The sequence below is a fragment of the Carcharhinus amblyrhynchos genome, chromosome 13, assembly GCF_965287045.1.
Source record: "Carcharhinus amblyrhynchos chromosome 13, sCarAmb.v2.hapA, whole genome shotgun sequence".
Classification (NCBI taxonomy): Eukaryota; Metazoa; Chordata; class Chondrichthyes; order Carcharhiniformes; family Carcharhinidae; genus Carcharhinus; species Carcharhinus amblyrhynchos.
The window spans coordinates 12,854,911-12,870,830 of NC_137336.1; the positions used below are offsets into that span (position 1 = coordinate 12,854,911).

A 15,920-nucleotide genomic window follows, 5' to 3' on the forward strand; every position below is an offset into this window, starting at 1 on the left:
CTCCAGGTGCTCTGGTTTCCTCCCACAATCCGAAAGATGTGGTTAGGTGCATTGGCTATGCTAAAATTCCCCCTCAATGTACCTGAACAGATGCTGGAGTATGGCGAATGGGGGATTTTCACAGTAATTTCATTGCAGTGTTAATGTAAACCTACTTGTGACATTAATAAACAAACTTTTAAAGCTGGAACGCAACCTGGTCAAGTTGCCCCTAACCACACGTTAACATGCAGTTGCAGACTTGCCCCATTGACTTCCATGTTGCCCTCCTTTTGCTCATCATAGCTTAAACTTCAGTTTAAAAAGCACAATTCTGTTGCTGCTCCCACAATTAGCTGCAAGATTTTATTTGCACCCTTTTGCTGGAAGGTCATTTGGTAAGCAAGCACAGCCAAATGTAACACCACTGAATGTGATCTCAAATCTGCCCTCCACTCATAAGCAAAGATGTCACGTAGCTGTGGCTAGACTTTCAGTTCCTCCAGTTTCCTTGAAACACATTTCCTCCCTGGCTGGAAAGACACCTACAGGAGGCTGCAGCAGCCAGCCACCCACACTAGCGCAGTGGATTTGCTGAACTCATTCTTTTCACTCTCTCGTTGTACTCAAAAGATTTTGCAAAAGAGTCCAGTGCCAGTTTTGAGGTGAAGTCTATATAAGTAGTCAATTTAAATACAAGAAATTTGCTGGAAATCGCAAAAGGTCAGGCAGGGCATGTGAAGAAACAGTTCACATTTCAGGCTGTTGGTATGGTTTGATCACTGGGCTATTGTCAGTGTGTCAGTGAGAGAATCTGCATTCAATTTTTAAAAATCTGGCCAGTAAAAGTACCCATGAAACTGTCAGCCTGGCCAGCAGGGTCAGATCTAGAGGTAACAAAGGTGTAGAAAAGGATTTCAGCAGTCTTGCTGAGGCAGAAGAAATGAATTAGGAAAAAAAAGTAACAGCAAAAGTTGGGATTATAAAGCTTGTCACGGGTGTCAAATATAAAGTGGAAACTCAACAGCAGTTTCGAAAACATACCATAAGATATAGGAGCAGTACTAGGCCATTTGGTCCATCACGTCTACCACCGCACCCCCCAAACACATGCTTGGGCAGTCTGACTGGCATTGGTTACCTGATAAACAAAGGGATAAACAAAGGAAGCTAGGCAGAGAATCAGCAAGCCGTTTACCTGTGCACCAGTGATAAATAGATAAGGGGACAAGGTGCATTTTGTAGTTCACAATATCACACTCCATTCCTATTGAAATAACCAGACTCAAACACTAGTCATTTGTGTTTTTTTTTAATTTTTTGTACATTTTAACTGATTCTTTTATATAAAAGGAAAGCAGAATTACCACAAATTACAAAGGGCAAAACACTACCCGGAAGGAACCACATCAGACTAAAAAGCAAATACTCTAAGTGATTAATAGTTTATGTTACAAGCTCTTGTTCAAGTATTTTACAAGTTTGTTTTTAAAAGTGGGATAAATCTGCATTTGTTGTAGTTTCTAATATTCCAGCAGCCAGGATAAGGAGACTCAACAGCAGGCACTCTGGGCATTCCACTTCAGGTTAATGTTTCACTCAGCCTAGCTCTGCATGTCTATATTTAAACTGCTAAGGAACTGTAATAAATACTGAGCCACACACTGCTGTTAAGAGGTGATTCCTGGCCCATGAAAGCACTGGATCCCTTTTCCAACCATCAACCTGTCAATCTATTTTACAATAGGTTGTGCTCAAAGCTGTGCCACCTGATCAACATTCCTGGCGATTGAAAGCTGGGAGCGTTAAGTGATGAAGCAGCTGAAATTGAGTTATCAGCTCTCAGCGGAGAAAACAGACTTTTAAATACAGATGCCCAGCCAGGAGGAGGCATTTCAAATTCAGAACTATCAGGATCTGGACATTGAATTATTTTGGGCTGGGAGGAGAAGCCAGCAAATAGAACCATGCTAGTGTTCTAGCGTTTGTGTTTACCATCAGGTCAAATTGCAATCCGTGAGGACATGGCTACCCGCTCTGGAGGTCCCAGCCTGTGATAGCACGGGCAGGATTGCAATATGTGGAACCTGTGTGTGGTTCAATTCTAAATTTGCCCTTGAAAGGACACTCTTATTCCCCTCTATATGCAGTGACATTCACATTTAAAATATAATCGCACTAGTGTTCCAGCGTACATGTTTACCAGCAGAGGTCAGTCTGCAGCCCACAAAGACCTGACCACCCAAACCTGCAAGGACCTGGCTGTCCCAGCTCTTGGGATAAGATTGCAATATGTGGAGCCTCTGGCACTGTGCATAGTTCCTTTACACATTTGCACATGAAAAGGACAAGCTCTTATTCCCTATGTGCAGAAGCATTCAAATTAAAACTAAAATCCCATTTACTAAGATTTGGATGGAATAAAAAAATTAAGCATAATGACTTGAAGTAGTCTTGTGTATGTGAAACGGTTGGAAGTTGAAGTGAAAAGAACTGAGAAACTTGCTAATTAGAATGGGCTTACAAACAGGTTTGGACATTCCTAATGAAGGAAGGTCAGTAGGAAGTATGTCTATCAAAGAAAGTAAACTAGTGCAAGCCCGACCACACAACAAGAAACCGTCTCGCCAAATCTAGCACATTTACAGCTCAATAATTTGAAAATTGAATATTGGAAATAGAATTAAATGTTCCAAGAAATGCACCCATTCCGCCCCTCCCCCCTACCCTCCCGCATTCAGTTCCTGGTGCAAAAAACTGACGCCAAAAAGCTCAGAATTCACGAAGCTGTTTTTAAAGATGCACCCAAAGCACTGTACCAGCTCCTGCACTATTTACACCTCCAAGTTTCAAGTCAATTCTACCAGGACCCTCCCCCAATCTTTTCTGTAAACAGTAACATTGATATAAACTCGTGTTCTAAGCCAGCAAGGCACCCAGTCCGTTCCTTACTGGTTTCAGGCAACCATTCTTGTCAAGTGTATCAATGCTGCCTAGTGCACTGAAGCATTCTGTTCTAACTCACCACCTTACACTCTCAGCTCTGGATTTGAAACCTTGGGGAGTTTGTTGACTCCTCAGTCTGAGGGATCAACAAACGATCTCAAGTGAGATCACATTACTGATCTGAACCGAACTGACATCTGTTGCTAGGTCAACAGCAGAGTAATTTGCAGCCGGTCCAGGCTGCAATCAAGCACAACAGCTTGTGTGTCACTAGCTGAGGATTTGCTCCAGTAATTTCACATAACTGCTATTATTCCAGAGAGAACAGGGCTGGATTCTGGAGTAAATGAATTGAACAGCACCTTTAAAGAAAGGATCACCACACTTTACCCAATAGCTTTACAACTCGTGCAGGAGTTTCAAGAAAGCTAGAAGCAAGCTGAAGTGTGGAACTTTTCCAGAGATTTTAACAGACTCCTGAACAACTAATTGGAGGGACATACCTTCCTCTGCCCACAGCTGTCCATACCCTGAACACTACATTTGCCTCCTCTGCCAGGGACTGCCCATTCCATGAACAATTCATTACACATTCTCAGGACTTTTTATAGCTCTCAGTAACTTGATAAAAGAGGTACATTTTGCATTTTCAATCAAGTTGTTTTGACATGTGATTGCCAAACACAGAGGGAGGCGTAGATTTCTGTCCAGACAGCAACCATATAAAACATTCCAGCTCTTAACTGCAATCTTCAGTTCAAGGTCTTTCTGAACGCTTGAGTATTACTGCAAAAATGAAACCTCATGTATAGTTTGAAAGCTTAGAAGAAAAATTATTTAGAAATCATATAATCATTTGGGGAATCCCAAATACAATGTTTTGATGGAGCATCCAGCCATTTAGACAGAAACTTAAACATCAATACTTTCAGAATGAAATAAAATAGAACAAGTGGATACCATGGCTCCCTGGAACACAGTTACACCAAGTATCAAACCTGCTCCCAGGAGCACTCAATCATACCAAGTGTTAAAGCTGGATATTCCACAACAATAAAGTTGGGTTCATCATTCGGTACATGAGTTAGTCGTTAACTGCTGCACAGTGACTTAATGTACTTCAGCAAGAAAACACTTGGAAGATAAGTTTGTAGCCAGTCTGAACTGAGTGTTATACCTTGTGCTTTAATTTTCTTTCCACTCCCCCATCAGTATGCTTATGCAGGAGAGGCCTGCCTAGGTGCATTCCTCCTTCACACTGAAACCTCACTCAAAGGAGAAAATCTTTCATCGCCTTTTATTGTGAAATGTAAGGCTTGCTAGAACAATTGAAAATAACTGTACAGGTGGAAGGAAGTCAGGCTCTAATATCAAGCTCTGTTTCAGAGGCGCTGATCTTTTCACTGAGCGCCACTGAGAGAGACCAGTATTGTTAGCATTGAGATGGTTTTGATTCTTACTAGTTGCCGAATGGTTATTAGCTATGACTTCACAACAAGATACATGTAGGATGCTGGAATACTAGTTATACACAATTGACTATGATTCAAGCATTGATGCTTTGTCCATGAGCAGGCTGCAGTATCCAACAGCGGCAAAATGAAATGAGAAAGCAGAATGGGTAGGTGTTCAGGAAAACAATACGGGGAGAATGGGGTGTTCAGGTAAATACAGGACATGGGGTGGAATGAAAGATCCTAGTACACAACATGGGGCAATGGGGACATTGAGGCAAATGGTCCAATGGGAAGAGGAGGAGGAAGTGGAAAGAAAAATGTATGTTATTTAGCTGTTGGTGGAAGCTGTGTTTTTCACCCAGAGAAACGCAGAATAAATCCACAGCACCTTTTTTTTTAATAATATGTGCAACTGACTCATATCCAGCATCTGTGAAACCCAGAATTTCTTTGGCAAATATGGCTAGATTCTTGAATATTTTTCACTTAAGAAAAAAAAATGACATTCAGCTGTAATTTCATGGTCTCACATTATATACAAATTGCCCCATGAATCAGACACCGGAGTTCTAAATGCAAGTGTGAGTTTAACATAAGCAAAGAGAAGCTTACCAAATATTCCAAGTTACCTGAAATAAAACATGTTCAAGATCTAGGCATTTTTAAAGTATTTCTCATTTAAATAAAAGCAGCTTCACATTCTCCTAACTGAGCTGGCTGTGCACTCAGGGTGCCTTGACCCTGAATTACTGCCAACAATGCAGCCATTTTGTTACAAATATGTCAGTCTGATTTGCATGAAAATTCTGGTTAAACTGGTCAAACCCGACTGATTTACAAGTGATCGTAGTCCTGTAATATAGGAACTCCCGGGAGTCACTGGGACTCCCTAAGTGTATGGTGTAAACAATATGTGTTTTCAAAATCACACTGGGAAGCAGGGTTATTCCCCAGTATTCACACATTACTCAAAACTCCTTAAACTGACCTGCTTTGGCCAAGATTTCATATCCTGCAAGTGGCTGCTATTTAACTGACTCACCTTCAGGAAGAATTAGCATCAATGGCAAACGTTAACCTGAAGTTAAAACATTCAACAACATGGATCAGAGCTTCAGATTCAGGAGCTAGTCAATCCTTCAGGAAATTCAGCCTGGAGGAGAAAGGAAGACAGAAGCTGCACCCAGCACTCAATCAGCAATAACATTACCGCATTCACCATGGCAGATGGGACTAGCCAAATAAAAAAAATCAACCCACACTGGTTACATGGGGACACAGCAGCCTTTCCCCAAACACCGTCTACATTGCACATACCCTCCTAAACAGCCCAGGGCACTTTACCAACACTAACTCCACTAGTTGGGAAGGCATGGTGGCCCTGGGAGAACAAAGCCTACTGGGTGCGTAAGTGAATGAGAGAGAGAGAGAGAGAGAGACAGTGAAAGAGAGATCAAAGAACGAGCAAGAGGGAGGGAGACTGAACAAGAATGAGCACCAAATGCACTCAATGAAGACAGTCAAGAGCAGAAAAAGTGCATTTCTATCACCAAGAATGCCACCAACTAGCTGGCCACTGATCAAACTCTTGCCAACAATCCCCCTTGAGGAAAAGGTAGTCCAGAATCTGAGCTCCAAGCTGCAGTTAGAAAAGTAAAGCAACCAGGCTTCTCCAGGGCCCAATAATGTAACTCACCCCAGCCATGAGAAACATGCATACCAATCACAACATAATAATCTGATATTACAAATATCACAATAGCGTGTCCCAATATACTCTGATGTAGCATATCTGCAATAATCGCAGGCCTCAGCTTTTCTACATACTGCTAACCAGACCACAATAATGTGACAATGATTAACAAAAAGAAAACACCAAGCCTTGTGCTCCTAGTGATGGTCGCATTTCCAGAACAACAGCTAGAATAATGGGAGTTCAAGATTACCACTGTATCAGTACATCAAAAATAAATCACACTGCGACATCCCTACGTAACACACAACATTTTGAGAATGATGTTGCCCGATATAAGTTTCAGCAATGTTACTGGTTGTTACTCCAAGCAGGCAGCTCATCAACTAAGATGAAATTGGACTGTAGCGTTTTTTTTTTCAAGGTGATGCTGGTCTGAATTTGGGAGAAGGAAAAAAGACAACTGGACAGGAGCAATAAAATGTTTGTGGCCAAAGGCACCATAGTAGTGACTTTGATCGAAAGTTTGACATGGGGGGTCAATGAGCCGTTGCCATGGCTACTTCCTAATGTCTTTATATCTGGTTATCAGACTGATGGCCTTCACCATGAACAAGCGGAATAAGGCTGGACAGAGAAGTATCTGCCACTCAATAGGATTTGTCTCTTAAATCACCTTCCCTTTTTGATCCCGCCTGCGGTAACTTTTAATCGGGTAAAAACAAAACCTTGACAATTCAAAATCCAGGATAAGGAACTGATAATTTTATCAAGACTAGCAGGCCAATAGGAGAGTCATTAGCCCAGCGAGCAGAATTTAACTATATGCTGCCCAGAAACTGGAGCAGGCAGTAATAAGGCATCTTTTTAATCCCGTTCTCAAGGGACGGGTTTTGATTTTTTTGTTTTTTTTGTGTTTTCTGGATATCTGAGTGAAGCTGTATTGTCGACCCCTAAATCAAGCAGGTGAATTGTATTTTAGCCAATTGTTCTCATGCAACATTCATTCATATGGGTGAAGGACGTGAAACTGGCTTTAAATACAAGTCTTCAGGCAGCTGATGCGCTTGTCCACTGCCCAGCATTGAAGAATGTCTGATATCTGGCCCAGTTTTTCAGTCAGTCATTGAGGTGACAATACCTAAAGTTCAAATAAAAGATCCAGGGTTGAGGGGCAGAGTCCAAAGCTCTATTTGTCTGCACTTTCCACTTCCAGGGATTCCGCTGAAGCAGTGTCCTGGCTCAGGGTGGTGTTGGCGGCTTCTGTCGTGTTTTTGGAGGGGAGCTGCATCCCAGTCTCAGCCTCAATCACGGTGCTCGTCATTTTACTGGAAGACAATGATGGCAGACGCCGTTTCTCTTCAGCTGCTGAAGAATGACGCTTGCGGCCAACTTCATCACAAATTGGAGGCTGCAACAAAAATCATTGTATAATCTGGTGAATCGCATCCCCCATTGAACACAACAGCACACTTTCCTCATTGTATGTTTAATTATTTTACGATTTAGAGAACTAAACCAGGAATAAAAAATAGAATGCTTTATTTATCAAGAATCTATGGTTCTGTCAGAGTATTAAAGCAGAATGTGTATTTAAATGATCATAATTCTACACTAAAACACTATAGTAGTCAGTTTATATAGCTCTTAATATTAATCACTTAAATTACTTCGAAACAAAGTAATCTACCCCTAAAGTCCTTTGAGGTGATTCATCAAAAACCATTCCTTAGTTCTCATGTCACAGGGCATGCTGGGATTGAATCTACATCACCTGACACCCCAGCAGAGGGGACCATCTTATACCTAAGCTGAGGGAATGGTTAACAGATATTTTGCCTTAGTTTTTCCAATGGAAAGATCAGGAACCTGCATGTCAGCAGGATCACTGCTGTTAGTCAATATTCAAAAGGAAACTATGCTTGAAGTCCCCAGGATGGGATGGTGTCCATCCCAAAATAGTAAAAAGATAAGTTGCCATCGTCTCAGATGACCATAGGCGATTCTCCCCTTTGAGGGGGAGAGCTGATGGTGGTTATTTAACCTGATGATCACCACATCTCAGGCAAGGGGCAAGATTGAGAAGGCAGGCCTTTATGATTAACCTTAACCGGTAAGGGAATTGAACCCACACCATTGGCATTGCTTTTGCATCATAAACCAGCCAGCCAAGCTAACCAACTCCCCATCCCAAAATAAAGATGAGGCCAAGACAGATCAATCACAAAGCTTAACTTTCCAAAACCCTGACGAATAAAAATTATGCGGAAAGAACAACAGACAGAAAAATATCCATCTCTTCAAGAAGAGTAATGGGAGGGGCCAGAGAAAAAATAGCCAAATAAATGTTAGAAACAATTATTTTTCACTGTTTAGGGGGTCAATGATGAGGATCATCATAAGAGCTTGAGGTGGGGGGTTTGAAGAAATATCTGTGCAAATAGTTGCTGAAACCTGAGAAGTGTTGGTACATGGAGTGGCTCAATAAGAGAACATTTCACCTTAAAGAAAACTGATGAACATCTGAAGCAAAGGAAGAAACATGGATGGAATAGAGCAGTCAGGATTGAACAGGGGAATGAGGAGCTTCTTAGGCAACAAGATTATCAAACTGCTGTCGTGGGCCCATGTGTTTTTGAGGTTGGCAAAACATGGGCTGAATTTGTGCTGGGACGACTTCTATTTTTGATTTGGATACAGGTTTAGGAAGAAAGATATTGAAAATTTCTGATTAAGAGACATGGCAGACTGAGGGTAGTTGCAGGAGGATTACAGCAGACTTTTGTACAGATTGGTGGCAGATGCAGTTCAACGTAGGGAAAGGTGAGAAGCACGTCAATTATGGACCAGGAGTGCGATAGGAAAAAAGGAGGGAGATCAATCTATAGATGCAGGATACGGACCTCAAAAGGGCTGGAGGTCAGACAGGAAAGGCCATTTAAAAAATGCAATTCACGAAGGAGAGGGGCTTGGTGTCTTGTAATGTCTTGGAGGGAGCTGTAGATCAGTTGAAGGAAATATCCATTACGAGGGAGGAAGTGTTAGGATTTTTAGGTAGCATAAAAACTGATAAAGCTCCAGGGCCTGATGGCGTTTATCCCAGGCTGCTTAGGGAGGTGAAGGATGAAATTGCTGGGCCTCTGACGCAAATCTGTGTCTCTTCTTTGGACACAGCTGAGGTCTCAGAGGACTGGAAGATAGCTAATGTGGTACCGCTGTTTAAAAAGGGCAGTAGGGATAACCCTGGTAATTATAGGCCAGTGAGTTTGACATCGGTGGTAGGAAAGTTGTTGGAAAAAATTCTTAGGGATAGGATGTATAAGCATTTGGAGCGTTGCGATCTGATTAGGGATATGCAGCGTGGCTTTGTTCAGGGGAGGTCTTGCCTTACGAATCTGGTAGAATTTTTTGAGGTGGTGACAAAAACGGTTGACGATGGACGAGCCGTTGATGTCATCTATATGGATTTCATCTATATGGATTTCAGTAAGGCGTCTGACAAAGTTCCTCACGGTACGCTGGTAGAAAAGGTTAAGGCACATGGGATACAGGGACAGGTATCTAGATGGATTGAAAACTGGCTAGGCAATAGGAGACAGAGAGTAGTAGTGGAAGGGTCCTTTTCTAGCTGGAGGTCTGTCACCAGTGGTGTGCCACAGGGCTCAGTACTGGAATCTCTTCTCTTCGTAATATATATAAATGACTTGGAAGAGGGCGTACGTGGTGTGATCAGTAAGTTTGCAGATGACACCAAGATGGCAGGATTGGCAGATAGTGAGGAGGATTGTCAGGTGACACAGCAGGATATAGATAGGTTGGTATATTGGGCAGATAGATGGCAGATGGAATTTAATCCTGATAAATGCGAGGTGATGCATTTTGGAAGGAATAATGCAGGGAGGAGTTACATGATAAAGGGTAGACCAATTAAGAGTATAGAAATGCAGAGGAACCTGGGTGTGCACGTGCACAAGTCTCTGAAGGTGGCAACATAATAAGAACATAAGAAATAGGAGCAGGAGTAGGCCATCTAGCCCTTCGAGCCTGCCCCTCCATTCAATAAGATCATGGCTGATCTGTCGTGGCTCAGTTCCACTTTCCCACCTTCTCCCCATAACCCTTAATCCCCTTGCCTATCAAAAACTATCAACCCGCATCTTAAATATATTTAGCGAGGCAGCCTCCACCACTTCAACAGGCAGAGAATTCCAGAGATTCACCACCCTTTGAGTGAAGAAGTTCCTCCTCAACTCTGTTCTAAACTGCCCACCCCCCCCACCCCCCAACCAGGTGGAGAAGGTTGCGAAGAAAGCTTACGGAATGCTAGCCTTTATAGGAAGGGGTATAGAGAATAAGAGCTGGCGTCTAATGCTACAGTTGTACAGAACGTTGGTTAGACTGCATTTGGAGTACTGCGTCCAGTTCTGGTCACCTTACTACCGGAAGGACGTGGAGACCCTGGAGAGAGTGCAGAGGAGGTTTACCAGGATGCTGCCTGGTATGGAAGGACTGGGTTATGAGGAAAGATTGGGTAAACTGGGGCTCTTTTCCTTAGAAAGATGGAGATTAAGGGGGGATCTGATAGAGGTGTATAAAATAATGAAGAGTATAGTTACAGTAAACAGTGGCAGGCTTTTTCCTAGATTGGAGACAAATATCATGAGGGGTCACGAGCTAAGGGTGAGGGGGGAGAAGTATAATTTGGATACTAGAGGGAGGTTTTTCACACAGAGGGTTGTGGGGGTATGGAATGCACTACCAGGTAAGGTGGTGGAGGCAGGCAGGCTGGACGTTTAAGGTTTACTTAGATAGGCACATGAGTGAAACAGGGATGGAGGGTTATAAGAGATGGTCTTAAAAAGGATCAGAGCCTTGGGATGTTACTGGAAATCTAATGCTGCATGTTGATTTTTTGTCTCTTTTACTCCGCAGGTGTGTCGGTCCACCTTGTTGTCTAACGAGGGGCATGCACATGGTGGGTCGTGCGTGGGCTGCTCTTGGATGTTTCGAGAGTGGCCTAGTACTTCGCGTTGTTGTGTGTGCTTAAAACTGGACCAGCAGATAGGCACCACAACAGCTCAATGACTATCACTGCTAGCTGTGCAGATACATGGATTTGGGCCAGTGTCTGTGGGAGTTTGTGCATTCTCCCTGTGGTTGTGTGGGTTTCCTCTGGGTGCTCCGGTTTCCTCCCACACCCCAAAGATGTGCTCTTAGGCTGACTGGTGTAACAAATTGTCCCTAAACTATTCTCCCCTGAATCTGGTTTCCAATGGAGGTACCATACGCATACACGCGGGTCAAGGTAGGTGTAGGAAAATGCTTTGTTAGGATGGCAGCGCGGGCTCGTTGGGCCGAAGGGCCTGTTTCCCGTGCTGGGTTGTTCTTTGTTCAAAAGTGTAATCTGGATCTTATATCCACATATTTACTTTAAAAGCAAGAGAGTGATGCTGAATCTATGAATTGTATGGGCCATAGTTGGAATATTGTGTGCAGTTCTGGTTCCAATAAAGCAAGGATATCAGAACCATGGCAACAGGAGTGAAAGAGCATAGTTATGAAAAAAAACTACAGAAGTGGACTTGAGGTTTTTAATAAGATGAAGCCGAGGGAGGATAACAGTGAATCAAATGGAGAGAAATGACTCATTTTCCTCTGCAGTTCTTTGGATAAGACTCATTCATAAAGGGGTCCAGGCAGATGGAGGAAAACTATTCCCATTGGCAGAAGGGTTGAGAAGCTGAGGGCACAAGATAAAGAAGCAATGGCGAGATGAGGAAAAACCTTTCAATGCAGCAAATAGTTAGGATCTGGGATGCGCTGCCCGAGTTGGTGGCTGGTGGAGGCAGTGTCAATTGAGGCTTTCAGAAGGGAATTAGATTACCTGAAAAGGAAATATTTACGAGACTAGTGTGGGGGAGAATACTACATGAACTGTTCCTTCCAAAGATCAGCACAGATTAAGCAGGACAAATGGCCTTCTTCTGTGCCATAACCATTTTATGATTCTAACAGTTACTTAACTGCCTAATCAACTTTCCCTGCTACCTTCAAAGCTGCACATATGCTCTCTAAAATCCTTCTGCTTCTACAAACGGCCCCCGCCTCCAAACAGTGCTATTGGGGTAATGCTGCCCCATGCTGTTTCATCTACAGGCATCACTTCATCCCAGGGTTCTGAAGGAAATGGCAGAGGTGATAGTGGATGCCTTAGTGATTATTTACCAAAATTCGCTGGATTCCAGGGAAATGCCGGAAGATTGGAAAACAGCTAACGTTACACCGCTGTTTAAAAAAGGTAGCAGACAAAGGGCAGGGAATTATAGGCCAGTTAGTTTAACGTCTGTTGTTGGAAAAATGCTTGAATCCGTCATCAAAGAAGAAATAGCGAGGCACCTGGAAAGGAATGGTTTGATAGAGCAGACGCAGCACAGATTTGTTAAGGGGAAGTCACGTTTGACGAATTTATTGGATTTCTATGAGGATGCGACTAGTGCGGTAGACAGAGGGCAACCGGTGGATGTGGCGTTTCTCGATTTTCAAAAGGCGTTTGATAAGGTGCCTTACAAAAAGTTGCTTCAGAAGGTTAGGGTGCATGGAGTTGGGGGTATGGTGTTAGCGTGGATAGAGGATTGATTGTCTAATAGGAGGCAGAGAGTTGGTATCAATGGGTGCTATTCTGATTGGCAGTTGGGGACTAGTGGAGTGCCGCAGGGATCGGTGCTGGGGCCTCAGCTATTTACCATTTATACAGATTATCTGGAGGAGGGGGCTGAGTGTAGGGTAACAAAATTTGCTGATGACACAAAGATGAGTGGAAAAGCAAATTGTGCAGAGGGTGTGGAAAGTCTGCAGAGGGATCTGGATAGGCTGAGCGAGCGGGCGAGGACCTGGCAGATGGAGTACAATGTTAGCAAGTGTGAGGTTATCCACTTCGGCAGAAATTATGGTAGGCGGGATTACTATTTAAAGGGCGAAAAGCTGCAGCATGCTACAATGCAGAGGGACCTGGAGGTCCTTGTGCATGAGTCGCAAAAACCCAGTCTGCAGGTGCAGCAGGTGATCAAGAAGGCGAGTGGAATGCTGGCCTTTATAGCGAGGGGGATAGAATATAAAACCAGGGAGGTCTTGCTGCAACTGTACAGGGCACTGGTGAGGCTGCAGCTGGAGTACTGTGTGCAGTTTTGGTCACCGCACTTGCGCAATGATATTTTGGCCTTGGAGGGAGTGCAGAGGAGGTTCACTAGGCTGATACTGGAGATGAGGGGGTTGGACTATGAAGAGAGACTAAATTGACTGGGTCTGTACTCGTTGGAGTTTAGAAGGATGAGGGGGGATCTTACAGAGACGTATAAGATAATGAAAGGGATGGATAGGGTAGAGGTAGAGAGATTCTTCCCACTCAGAAAGGATAGCAGGATTAGAGGCCTCAGCCTCAAGATGGGGGGGGGGGGGGGGGGGGCGCAGTTTAGAACGGAGTTGAGGAGGAACTTCTTCACTCAAAGGGTCGTAAATCTCTGGAATTCTCTGCCCTTTGAAGTGGTGGAGGCTACCTCGCTAAATATATTTAAGTCACAGGTACATAGGTTTTTGACAGACATGGGAATTAAGGGTTATGAGACTTGAGGGCTCAGGTAGTGCACTGGAAAGCTTTAGATTGGCTAGGAGGGAGTTAAAGAGTGAGTTAAGAAGAGCTAAAAGAGGACACGAGAAGACTTTGGCTGATAGGATTAGGAGAATCCTAAGGCGTTCTATAGATATGTTAAGAACAGAAGATTGGTTAGGGCAAGATTAGGGCCAGTTAGAGACAGCAGTGGGAAGTTGTGTGTGGAACCGGAAGAGATTGGAGAGGCATTGAACCAATATTTCTCTTCGGTATTCACGCAGGGAGACATAAATGTAGCTGTGGAGAACATTGGGTTACAGGGTTGTAAACTGGATAGTATTGCAGTTGATAAGGAGGATGTGCTAGATATTCTTGAGGGTTTGAAAATAGCTAAGTCCCCTGGGCCGGACAGGATTTACCCTAGGATTCTCTGGGAGGCAAGAGAGGCGATTGCAGAGCCTCTGGCTCTGATCTTCAGGTCGTCATTGGTCACAGGTACAGTGCCAGAGGATTGGAGGATAGCGAATGTTGTCCCATTGTTTAAGAAGGGGAACAGAGACTTCCTCGGGAATTATAGACCGGTGAGTCTTACTTCTGTTGTGGGCAAAGTTTTAGAAAAAATTATTAGGGATAGGATTTATAGTTATTTAGAGAGTAATGAATTGATTGGAGATAGCACGGTTTTGTGAAGGGTAGGTCATGCCTTACTAACCTTATTGAGTTTTTTGAGAAAGTGACCAAAGAGGCGGATGGGGGTAAGGCAGTTGACGTGGTATATATGGACTTTAGTAAGGCGTTTGATAAGGTTCACCATGGAAGGCTTCTGCAGAAAATGCAGATGTATGGGACTGAGGGTGATTTAGTTAATTGGATCAGGAATTGGCTAGCAGATAGGAGACAGAGGGTGGTGGTTGATGGAAAGTATTCGTCATGGAGTTCGGTTACAAGTGGTGTGCCTCAGGGATCTGTTTTGGGGCCACTGCTGTTTGTAATTTTTATAAATGATCTGGATGAGGGTATAGTTGGGTGGATCAGTAAATTTGCTGATGACACCAAAGTCGGAGGAGCGGTAGATAGTGAAGAGGGGTGTCATAGTTTACAGAGAGATTTGGACAAATTGCAGAGCTGGGCCGAGAGGTGGCAGATGGAGTTTAATGTGGAAAAGTGTGAGGTAATTCACTTTGGCAGGAATAACAGATGTGTAGAGTATAGGGCTAACGGTAGGACTCTGAATAGTGTTGATAAACAGAGGGATCTAGGTGTATGTGTACATAGATCCCTGAAAGTTGGGAATCAAGTAGATAAGGTAGTTAGGAAGGCATACGGTGTCTTGGCGTTTATTGGTAGGGGGATTGAATTTAGGAGCCGCAACGTCATGTTGCAACTGTACAAAACTCTGGTGCGTCCGCACTTGGAGTATTGTGTGCAGTTCTGGTCCCCACATTATAGGAAGGATGTGGAGGCATTGGAGAGGGTGCAGAGGAGGTTTACCAGGATGTTGCCTGGTATGGAGGGGAGGTCCTATGAGGACAGACTGAGGGATTTGGGGTTGTTTTCGTTAGAAAGAAAGCGGCTAAGAGGGGACCTTATTGAAACGTATAAGATGATTAGAGGTTTAGATAGGGTGGACAGTGATAGCCTTTTTCCTCAGATGGAGAAAGCTAGCACGAGGGGGCATAGCTTTAAATTGAGGGGTGGTAGATATAGGACGGATGTCAGAGGTAGGTTCTTTACCCAGAGGGTGGTGAGGGATTGGAATGCCCTGCCTGCTGCAGTTGTAGATGCGCCTAGTTTGGGGCCGTTTAAGAGATCCATGGGTAGGTTTATGGATGGAAAGGGATTGGTTTAGGTTAGAAGGTCATTGCTTTTTTAATTGGTCAGTGCAACATCGTGGGCCAAAGGGCCTGTTCTGCGCTGTAATGTTCTATGTTATGGGGAGAAAGCGGGAAAGTGGAACTGATCCACTTCAGATCAGCCATGATCTTAGTGAATGGCGAGGCAGGCTCGAAGGGCTAGATGGCCTACTCCTGTTCCTATTTCTTATGTTCTTATGTTCACACTTAGCCATATTAAACTGGATTGGCGAGTGTCCTCTCATTTCACGTCAGTCCATGTCCTTCTCCATTCTGCTATTATTAAGATCACTATATAATAGTGAACTTAATAATAGATAAATAATAATAAATTTCACATCAGCACAAACTCCCAAGCTCCCCATACAAGCCCATATCATTTATAT

At 43.6% G+C, this 15,920-nt stretch overlaps 1 protein-coding gene across 1 annotated transcript in view; it reads right to left on the minus strand.

Annotated features, from left to right (window-relative positions):
* Positions 1-1,275: 1,275 nt before the first annotated feature.
* larp1 (La ribonucleoprotein 1, translational regulator) overlaps positions 1,276-15,920 on the minus strand; it is a 120,602-nt gene continuing 105,957 nt past the window's right edge. The window contains 1 exon segment of the mRNA XM_080201303.1: positions 1,276-7,486. Coding sequence (XP_080057429.1) covers positions 7,265-7,486 — 222 coding nt within the window. The 3' untranslated portion in view covers positions 1,276-7,264.